A 9,945-nucleotide genomic window follows, 5' to 3' on the forward strand; every position below is an offset into this window, starting at 1 on the left:
CAAACCCCCCCCTCCAAGGGAGCCCCCCCAAAAACTCAGCCACTGCAAGAGGCTCCAACCAGCACTTTATTGACCCCCCTCCCACAATTTAGGGGCACCCCCCACAAAGGGGGGGGGGCTCCCTAAATGGAGGCCCCCCCCCTCGGGGTTGGGGACACCCCTAAAGCTCCGGCCGCCGCTCGATCTTCAGCAGCTCCACCTCAAAGATGAGCACAGCCCCCCCTGTGCGAGGGGGGGTCAGGACCCCAAACCTCCCCCCCCCCCAAAACCAGCCCATGGTACCCCCAAAGCCACACTTGGGACCCTCCTGAACCCCAAAAAGCCTCATTTCCCCCCCCATTTCCACCCTTGAACCCCCCCATCTCTCTGCTGAACCCCAAAACCCCACCCGAGGACCCCCCCATTTCCCTCTGACCCCCCCAATTCCCCTCAATTCCCCCCTGAACCCCAAAACGCGGGGGGGGGGGGGTGTCAGGGCTCACCTGGGATTTTTGGGGGGGCCCCACGGTCTCCGTAGCCTGGGGGGGGGGGAATGGGGCATCATTGGGGGGGCAGTCTGGGGGTGCCCCCCCGGATCATTCAATTTAGGGGCTCACCCCAGAATCCTTTCATCAAGGGGGGGGGGGTCTCCCTTATTTGGGGTCTCCCAAAAGGCAACACCCCCCCTAATCTGGGCCCCCCGTGTTTTTAGGGTGCCCCCCCATTGCGTTTTGGGGTCCCCCCATTTGGGCCCCCCCAGTTTGGGGCTCACCCAGCTCCGGAGGAATCACCAGCTTCCGCTTCTCCCCTTCACACATCCTAGGGGGAAATGGGGGGGGAGGATCAGGGGGGATCCCCCAAATAATGGGGCCCCCCCAAACCCAAAACTGGGGTCCTCCCATAGCCCAGGGGCTTCCCTAAACCCTTGGGACCCCCCCAAGCTATTGGGGTCCCCCCCACCCTCTGGAGCCCCCCCAAACCCGGCCCCCCCCACCGTACCCCAATAGTCCCTGGTCCCAGCCCTTGATGACCTGCCCAGTGCCCAGGGAGAACACAAAGGGCTGATCCCGGCTCCGGCTGCTGTCGAACTGGGAACCGTCCTCCAGGTGGCCCTGCACCAGTATAGACCAGTATGGACCAGTATAGACCAGTACGGACCAGCACAAGCCACCCCAACAAGTAAGAAACCACAAAAGCCCACACTAACCAGTATAATTCTTCCCTAAAATAGCCCCTTTGTCCTGAAACCAGTATAAACCAGTATAAATCAGGGCTGCCAGTCTGAACCAGTGAGCCCCAAAGCCTTCTGTGCGCACGCAAGGTTCCCTAGAAAGGTTCCCAGTACGCACCAGTATAAACCAGTGGTCTCCAGACCTTCACGTCCATACCCAGGTCATTCTTTGGTCCAAACCAGCCCAACCAATACCCCTTCCCCAGTCCAAACCAGCCCAAACCAGTAACACCCCCCAGGTTACTGTGGACAACCACAACTCTCCCAATGCTTCCCAGTCCAAACCAGTAACCCCCCCACAGGGTTACCATGGACAACCAGGACTCTCCCCACGATCCCTCTCACCCCCTCGCCATCCAAACCAGTATAAACCAGTACAAACCAGTGCCCCCCCAATACCGTGTAGTGCATGTGGAGCAGGTCCCCGCGCCGGGACCGGACCCCGCAGGCCTCCGGCCGCCGCCTCACCCCGATCTGCACCTTCCGGCCCGGCTCTGCCGCCAGCGCCAGCGCCAGCGCCAGCACCCACCACAGCTGGGGGGGGGGGGGGGGGGCACCCCATGACGTCATTGCCGGGTCTGTGACGTCATCTCCGGGCCCTTGACGTCATCGGCAAACCAGCCTTGCCATAGGCACATCCCCGCCCCACCCCCTAAAAGGGTCATACCCCATCCCCCCCCCTCCCCCATAGGGTCATTGACAGCACAAGGGGTTCATGGGCATCCCCGTGACGTCATAGGCAGCCCGGTGACATCACAAGCACCCCAGTGATGTCATCAGCACCCCAACCCCAAGGGTCACTCCCCTGAGACAGGGCACCCCGTGACGTCATCAGCACCCTCATGACGTCATCAGCACCCCAACAAAGTCCCCATTCCGTGCCCCCCCACCCCTCAGGGCCTCCTCTTAGGCCGCGCTCTTGCTCCCCCCAGGCCCTTCCTCAGCTTCCGCCCTCCCCAGTGCCCCCCTCACACACCGGGAACCCCCCGGGACCCCCTCGAGGACCCCCCTGCCCCTCCCGGGACCCCCCCGGGCCCCCTCGGTTCGTGTTCCCCCCCCCCCTTCACCTCCGCCACCATCGCGCTCAGGGCGCGCTGCGCAGGCGCGGGTTCACGTGACTTCTCCACCGGCCGGAAGTGGCGTGAGCGGAAGCGGAAGACGGCGGCCACCGCCGGCGGCGGCGCGGCGCAGGGTTCCCATGGTAACGGGCCGGGGGGGGTGGTCTCATGAACCCTTATTAATGACCCCTAATTAAGCACCTCCCCCTCGCCTCCCCCTAATTAGCATCTCATTAGCATGAAGCGCGCTGAACGGATTGGCGATGGCGGCGGGGTGGGGTTAATTAGCCGTTAATTAGCCGTTAATTAGCCGTCATTAGCGCTCATTGGCTGTTAATTGGGATGCATTAGAGACTAATGAGCACTAATTAGGGGAAAGGCGTGATCAGCCGTTAATTAAACACACTTAGCCGTTAATTAGCCCCGCCTCTTCATTAACCCTCTTCATTCATCCTCGTTAATTAACGGGGCTCGCCAGGGGGGGGCCCGCCGCGTTAATTGATTATTGATGGTTAATTAAGGGTTAATTAAGGGTTAATTAAGCGTTAATTAAGGGTTAATTAAGCGTTAATTAAACGTTAATGGAGCTGACGCCGAGCCCGTCCGCAGGAGCCCTGGGCCGTCCCCCCCCGGCTGCTTCCCCGGACCGGGCCCAGGCTCTGCACACGGTGAGACCCCAACGGGGGGACCCCGAACCCCACCGGGACCCCCCCCCGCGGGACCCCCCCACCGACCCCCGTTTGTGTCCGTCCCCCCCCCCAGGGCCGGGCCGAGGGACCCGCACTCGGTGCTGGGGGTCCGGCCCGAGGCGTCACCGGCAGAGATCAGGGCGGCGTTCCTGGAGCGCTGCAAGGAGGTGCTGGGGGGACTGGGATGGACTGGGGGGGACTGGGGGCACTGGGATGAACTGGAATGAACTGAGGGAACTGGGATGCACTGGGGGCACTGGGACGAACTGGGATAAACTGGGGTGGTAGGGGTCCTATGGGTGCTTCTGGGGGGGCTGGACTATCCCATGGGTGCTGGGGGGGGGGGGTTCTGGGGATCCCTGGGAGATCCCATGGGTGCTTGGGGGATGAACTGGAGGCACTGGGATGAGCTGGGGGCACTGGAATGAACTGAGATGAACTGGGAGGACTAGGATCAGTTGGGATGAGCTGGGGGCACTGGGATCAGTTGGGATGAGCTGGGGGCACTGGGATCAGTTGGGATGAGCTGGGGGCACTGGGATCAGTTGGGATGAGCTGGGGGCACTGGGATCAGTTGGGATGAGCTGGGGGTACTGGGATCAGTTGGGATGAGCTGGGGGCACTGGGATCAGTTGGGATGAGCTGGGGGCACTGGGATCAGTTGGGATGAGCTGGGGGCACTGGGATCAGTTGGGATGAGCTGGGGGCACTGGGATCAATTGGGATGAGCTGGGAGCACTGGGATCAGTTGGGATGAGCTGGGGGCACTGGGATCAGTTGGGATGAGCTGGGGGTACTGGGATCGGTTGGGATGAGCTGGGGGCACTGGGATCAGTTGGGATGAGCTGGGGGCACTGGGATCAGTTGGGATGAGCTGGGGGTACTGGGATCAGTTGGGATGAGCTGGGGGCACTGGGATCAGTTGGGATGAGCTGGGGGCACTGGGATCAGTTGGGATGAGCTGGGGGCACTGGGATCGGTTGGGATGAGCTGGGGGCACTGGGATCGGTTGGGATGAGCTGGGGGCACTGGGATCGGTTGGGATGAGCTGGGGGCACTGGGATCAATTGGGATGAGCTGGGGGCACTGGGATCAGTTGGGATGAGCTGGGGGTACTGGGATCAGTTGGGATGAGCTGGGAGCACTGGGATCAGTTGGGATGAGCTGGGAGCACTGGGATCAGTTGGGATGAGCTGGGGGCACTGGGATCGGTTGGGATGAGCTGGGGGCACTGGGATCGGTTGGGATGAGCTGGGGGCACTGGAATCAATTGGGATGAGCTGGGGGCACTGGGATCAGTTGGGATGAGCTGGGAGCACTGGGATCAGTTGGGATGAGCTGGGAGCACTGGGATCGGTTGGGATGAGCTGGGGGCACTGGGATCGGTTGGGATGAGCTGGGGGCACTGGGATCGGTTGGGATGAGCTGGGGGCACTGGAATCAATTGGGATGAGCTGGGGGCACTGGGATCAGTTGGGATGAGCTGGGAGCACTGGGATCAGTTGGGATGAGCTGGGGGCACTGGGATCGGTTGGGATGAGCTGGGGGCACTGGGATCGGTTGGGATGAGCTGGGGGCACTGGGATCAATTGGGATGAGCTGGGGGCACTGGGATCAGTTGGGATGAGCTGGGAGCACTGGGATCAGTTGGGATGAGCTGGGGGCACTGGGATCAGTTGGGATGAGCTGGGGGCACTGGGATCAGTTGGGATGAGCTGGGGGCACTGGGATCAGTTGGGATGAGCTGGGGGCACTGGGATCAGTTGGGATGAGCTGGGGGCACTGGGATCGGTTGGGATGAGCTGGGGGCACTGGGATCAGTTGGGATGAGCTGGGGGCACTGGGATCAGTTGGGATGAGCTGGGGGCACTGGGATCAGTTGGGATGAGCTGGGGGCACTGGGATGAACTGGGAGGACTGGGCCCCCCCCAGGTGCACCCGGACGGGGACCCCTCGGACCCCTCCCGCCACGAGCGGTTCCTGCTGCTGGCAGAGGCCTATGGAGCCCTGACCCGGCCCCGGGCCCCCCCTGGAGCCCCCCCTGGAGCCCCCCCCCGGCCCAAAGCAGGAGCCAAAGGAGCCGGAGCCCCCCCCCGCCCCAAGCCCCCCCCACGGTAACCGGGACCCCGGGGGGGGGGGATGTGGGGGTCCGATGGGTGCTGGGGAGGACTGAAGGGGGGGCATAGGGGTCCTATGGGTGCTTCCTGGGGGGGGGGTGGACGATCCCATGGGTGCTGGGGGGTCTCTTGGGGGGGGTCCTGGTGTTCCCATGGGTGCTGGGGGGGGGGTCTTCGTGACCCTGTGGGTCCCTATGGGGTCCGCAGGGTTCCCATGGGTGCTCCCCCCCCCCCCCCCAGGACTGACCCTGACCGCCTGTACTGGGAGCAGTTCCGCCCCCCCCGGAGGCCCCGCGGCCCCCCCTGGCGCGTGCTGGGGCTCTGCCTGGTGCTGACAACGCTGGGGGGGGTGGCCCACGCACTGGCCTACAGGTGGGGGGGCACCCAAGGGAGGGGGGCACCCAAGGGGAGGGGGGGTCCCTATGATGAGGGGGGGCACCCAGGGGTGGGGGGGGGTCCGGGGGGGAACCCATTTTGTGGGGGACCAATTGGCTGGGGGGGGGAACCCCAGTGGGTCCCAAGGAGGAGGGGGGGCACCCATGTGTGGGGGGAACCCAGGAGTTGGAGGGGGCACGCTCCGGAATTTAGGGGGTTCCTAGGGGCTTGGGGGGGGACTTTGGGTCTTTAGGGGGGTCCCAGTGGGTCGGGGTCCCCCCCGGGGGGGGGGTCCTGATATGGAGCCCCCCCTCCAGGTACATAGCAGAGGCTCACACGGCCTTCCTGAACGAGAGAGACAGAGTCCTCACTGCAGTCTATGAGCAAGCCCGGAGCCGGTGGGTGCTGGGGGGCACCTATGGGTGCTGGGGGGGGAATGGGGGTGCTTGGGGGGGGAATATGGGTGCTGGGGGTCACCTATGAGTGCTGGGGGGGGAATGTGGGTGCTTGGGGGCCAGAATGAGGGTGTTTGGGGGGGAAATGGGGGTGCTGGGGGGCTGATGGGGGAAATAGGGGTGCTGGGGGGGAGGTGCCATTTGGGGGAGGGGTCTTTGATCCCCCCATCCCCCCCCCGTGACCTCTGCCCCCCCACCCCCCCCGCAGGGCCGGGTCACACGAGGAGGTGCTGCGGCGGCTGCGGGCCTCGCGCCGGAGGGGGCGGGGCGAGGGCTAAGCCCCGCCCCTATCCCGTCAAACCCCGCCCCTTTCTCCCTCTTGCCCCCCCCCCCCCCCCACGCCGGCCGCCGTTGGTACGTCCCGGGATGTGGGCGGGGTTCCCTCCGCGGTCACGCCCCCTCGTCCTTCCTCACGTGACCCCGTGGTCATGTCGAAGGCGGCGCGGGCGGTGCGGGCCTCACGGGCGGGCGCCGGGACCGGGCCCAGGCCGAGGCCGGAGTCGAGGCCGCTCCGGACCCAGATCCCCGCGGGGGGGGCGGTGCCGGGGCCGCCGCTGGGGCCCCTCCTGGGGCAGGTGCGGGGCTGGGCCGGAGGAGGGGAGGTCCGGGTTCCCGGCGCCGGTTCCCGGTACTGACCCATCCGGTATCTCCGCAGCGCGGGGTCCCGATCGGCGCCTTCTGCAAGGACTTCAACGAGCGCACCCGCGACATCAAGCCCGGGGTCCCGCTGCGGGTGCGGCTGCGAGTGCACGTGAGTCCCTGGGCACCCCCCCCCTCCTCCGTTACCGGTTACCGGGGCAGCCCTCGGTGGGTGCCCCCGCTTAACACAACCCCCCTCCCACCCGGTTCTGCCCCCGCCTCAGCCCGACCGGAGCTACGACCTGAGCATCGGGCCCCCCCCCTCCTCCTACTTCCTCAAGGCTGTGGCCGGTGTTGAGAAGGGGGCAACGCGGCCCGGTGAGGAGCTGCGGAAGGGGGGGCTTTAGGGCTTCGAGGGGGGGGGGATTTTGGGGTTCAGAGGTGCCTGGGGGGTGTCCAGTATTTGGGGGGGCTGGGGGCTCCTATGAGTGGTAGAGGGAATGTGGGGGGGGTTTTGGGGTGCTGGGGGCATCTGTGGGTGCTGGAGGGGGGGGTTATGGGGGGTCTCGGGGCCTATCCCCATTGGGTGTGTTTTGGATGCTGAAGGGGGGGGTCCCCCCATGTTCCCCCCCCCCCCCCCCCAGGGCACGAGGAGGTGGGGGTGGTGTCGCTGAAGCACCTCTATGAGGTGGCGCTGGTGAAGCAGCAGGATCCGGCCGTGGCGCTGAGAGGAACCTCCCTGCCCCAGCTGGTGACGGCGCTGGTGGGCTCTGCCCGCAGCCTCGGCCTGCGCGTGGTGCCCCGGTGCGTGCCCCCCCCCCCCAGACAGCAACAACCCCCAACAACCCCCACCACCACCCCCTGCAACAACAGCCCCCAACAACAGCAGCCCCCAATACCCCCCCCAACAACAGCAGCCCCCAATACCCCCCCCAACAACAGCAGCCCCCAATACCCCCCCCAACAACAGCAGCCCCCAATACCCCCCCCAACAACAGCAGCCCCCAATACCCCCCACAACAACAGCAGCCCCCAATACCCCCCCCAACAACAGCAGCCCCCAATACCCCCCCCAACAACAGCAACCCCCAATACCCCCCACAACAACAGCAACCCCCAATACCCCCCCCAACAACAGCAGCCCCCAATACCCCCCCCAACAACAGCAGCCCCCAATACCCCCCACAACAACAGCAGCCCCCAATACCCCCCACAACAACAGCAACCCCCAATACCCCCCACAACAACAGCAACCCCCAATACCCCCCCCAACAACAGCAGCCCCCAATACCCCCCACAACAACAGCAGCCCCCAATACCCCCCCCAACAACAGCAGCCCCCAATACCCCCCCCAACAACAGCAGCCCCCAATACCCCCCCCAACAACAGCAGCCCCCAATACCCCCCCCAACAACAGCAACCCCCAATACCCCCCCCAACAACAGCAGCCCCCAATACCCCCCCCAACAACAGCAGCCCCCAATACCCCCCCCAACAACAGCAGCCCCCAATACCCCCCACAACAACAGCAACCCCCAATACCCCCCCCAACAACAGCAGCCCCCAATACCCCCCCCAACAACAGCAGCCCCCAATACCCCCCCCAACAACAGCAACCCCCAATACCCCCCCCAACAACAGCAGCCCCCAATACCCCCCCCAACAACAGCAACCCCCAATACCCCCCCCAACAACAGCAACCCCCAATACCCCCCCCAACAACAGCAACCCCCAATACCCCCCCCAACAACAGCAACCCCCAATACCCCCCCCAACAACAGCAACCCCCAATACCCCCCACAACAACAGCAACCCCCAATACCCCCCCCAACAACAGCAACCCCCAATACCCCCCCCAACAACAGCAACCCCCAATACCCCCCCCAACAACAGCAACCCCCAATACCCCCCCCAACAACAGCAACTCCCAATACCCCCCCCAACAACAGCAGCCCCCAATACCCCCCCCCAACAACAGCAACCCCCAATACCCCCCCCAACAACAGCAGCCCCCAATACCCCCCCCAACAACAGCAGCCCTCAATACCCCCCACAACAACAGCAACCCTCAATACCCCCCACAACAACAGCAACCCCCAATACCCCCCCCAACAACAGCAGCCCCCAATACCCCCCCCAACAACAGCAGCCCCCAATACCCCCCACAACAACAGCAGCCCCCAATACCCCCCACAACAACAGCAACCCCCAATACCCCCCACAACAACAGCAACCCCCAATACCCCCCCCAACAACAGCAACCCCCAATACCCCCCCCAACAACAGCAACCCCCAATACCCCCCACAACAACAGCAGCCCCCAATACCCCCCCCAACAACAGCAGCCCCCAATACCCCCCCCAACAACAGCAGCCCCCAATACCCCCCACAACAACGGCAACCCCCAATACCCCCCACAACAACAGCAGCCCCCAATACCCCCCACAACAACAGCAACCCCCAATACCCCCCACAACAACAGCAGCCCCCAATACCCCCCACAACAACAACCACCCCCAACAACCACCCCCCCGAACAGCAGCCCCATAACAGCACCAATCTCCAATAACTACCCCCAACAACATCCTCACAACCACCCCCCGTAACAACAATCCCCTAATAGAACCAACCCTCAATAACAACCGCCAGCAGTCACCCCAACAGCACCAACACCCCCAATAACAGCAGACACCCAACAACAGCTCCCAATAACCACCCCCAACAGCCACCTCAGCAACACCTTGAACAACGCCACCCCGAGCAGTCACCCCAACAGCAACAACTCCCCCAACACATCCCAGCAACACCCCCAAACGACACCCCACAGTAACTAGCACCACCACCAGCAGCCCCTCCAACAGTCACCCCAACAACAGCCCCTCCAAACACCACCCCCCCCCCCCCAACAACTTCCTGATAGGCCTCCCAACAACCCCGCCAGCAGTTGACCCCCAATATCACCCCCCGCAGTCACCGCAACAACCCCTGCAACAACAGCCCCCCAAACAAAACCAGCCCCCCAACTGCTGCCTAAGAATCACCCCAACAGCAACCCCCCCAAGAGCCTTGCCCCCCAACAACAGGGTGGCCCCCCCATCCAAACACTGAGGTGCCCCCACTCCCCAACAACCCCCCCACATCACTGGGTGCCCTCCCCAAACACTGGGGTGCCCCCCCCACCTTATTAAACATTGGGGTGACCCCATCCCCCCCCAATGCCCTCGTCCCTCAGTGGGGGGAAGAGGGGTGGGTTTGTGGGTGCCCCCCCCCCATTAACACCCCCCCCCCCCCCAGGCTGACGGCTGAGGAATGTGCTGAGTTCCAGCAGCAGCGGCGGGAGCAGGAGGCGGCCGCAGCCCAGGAGGAGGAGGAGGAGGGAGTGAAGAAGAACTGACCCCCCCCCCCCAGCCTCTGACCCCCCCAGGGCCGGGGTTCCCCCCAATAAACGTTTCTTCATCCAA

At 64.5% G+C, this 9,945-nt stretch overlaps 2 protein-coding genes across 7 annotated transcripts; one reads left to right on the plus strand and one right to left on the minus strand.

Annotated features, from left to right (window-relative positions):
- Positions 1–60: 60 nt before the first annotated feature.
- FKBP2 (FKBP prolyl isomerase 2) lies at positions 61–2,695 on the minus strand. 4 transcript variants are annotated; one of them, XM_080635764.1, is made up of 6 exons: positions 2,278–2,695; positions 1,610–1,744; positions 979–1,091; positions 752–798; positions 483–518; positions 61–222 (listed from the first exon to the last, which is right to left on the minus strand). In XM_080635764.1, exons 1-6 carry the CDS (start codon positions 2,287–2,289, stop codon positions 161–163), a joined length of 405 nt encoding a protein of 134 aa, XP_080491890.1. In that variant the 5' UTR covers positions 2,290–2,695; the 3' UTR covers positions 61–160. The 4 variants fall into 4 exon arrangements, with proteins under 4 accessions (XP_080491890.1, XP_080491887.1, XP_080491888.1 ...); XM_080635762.1 differs by lacking the exon at positions 2,278–2,695 and having other exon boundaries at positions 67–118; positions 157–222; positions 1,610–2,079; XM_080635763.1 differs by lacking the exon at positions 2,278–2,695 and having other exon boundaries at positions 101–122; positions 159–222; positions 1,610–2,079.
- Positions 2,696–2,914: 219 nt separating this feature from the next.
- On the plus strand, positions 2,915–9,945 carry MRPL11 (mitochondrial ribosomal protein L11). 3 transcript variants are annotated; one of them, XM_080635755.1, is made up of 9 exons: positions 2,915–2,936; positions 3,031–3,124; positions 5,315–5,446; positions 5,767–5,847; positions 6,113–6,258; positions 6,560–6,655; positions 6,768–6,861; positions 7,128–7,287; positions 9,779–9,945. In XM_080635755.1, the coding sequence occupies exons 4-9, from the start codon at positions 5,829–5,831 to the stop codon at positions 9,876–9,878; spliced, it is 615 nt and encodes a 204-aa protein (XP_080491881.1). In that variant the 5' UTR covers positions 2,915–2,936; positions 3,031–3,124; positions 5,315–5,446; positions 5,767–5,828; the 3' UTR covers positions 9,879–9,945. The 3 variants fall into 3 exon arrangements, with proteins under 3 accessions (XP_080491881.1, XP_080491882.1, XP_080491883.1); XM_080635756.1 differs by lacking the exons at positions 2,915–2,936; positions 3,031–3,124; positions 5,315–5,446 and adding an exon at positions 4,945–5,071; XM_080635757.1 differs by lacking the exons at positions 2,915–2,936; positions 3,031–3,124; positions 5,315–5,446; positions 5,767–5,847; positions 6,113–6,258 and adding an exon at positions 6,281–6,479.

The sequence above is a fragment of the Psittacula echo genome (genome assembly GCF_963264785.1).
Source record: "Psittacula echo genome assembly, chromosome: 28".
In the NCBI taxonomy this organism is placed as follows: Eukaryota; Metazoa; Chordata; class Aves; order Psittaciformes; family Psittacidae; genus Psittacula; species Psittacula echo.

What these genes read in the sequence shown, in the direction of transcription:
- FKBP2 (XM_080635761.1), bottom strand. Translation starts at nt 1,780, where the DNA reads ATGACGTCATGGGGTGCCCCCCCCCCCCCCCCCCAGCTGTGGTGGGTG. An exon ending in TGCTCCACATGCACTACACG is followed by an intron (nt 1,092 to 1,609) that starts GTATTGGGGGGG and finishes ATACTGGTGCAG; the next exon opens with GGCCACCTGGAGGACGGTTC. An exon ending in GGTGATTCCTCCGGAGCTGG is followed by an intron (nt 519 to 751) that starts GTGAGCCCCAAA and finishes CCCCCCCCCCAG; the next exon opens with GCTACGGAGACCGTGGGGCC.
- MRPL11 (XM_080635755.1), top strand. An exon ending in CCCCACGCCGGCCGCCGTTG is followed by an intron (nt 6,259 to 6,559) that starts GTACGTCCCGGG and finishes GTATCTCCGCAG; the next exon opens with CGCGGGGTCCCGATCGGCGC. An exon ending in GGGTGCGGCTGCGAGTGCAC is followed by an intron (nt 6,656 to 6,767) that starts GTGAGTCCCTGG and finishes CCCCCGCCTCAG; the next exon opens with CCCGACCGGAGCTACGACCT.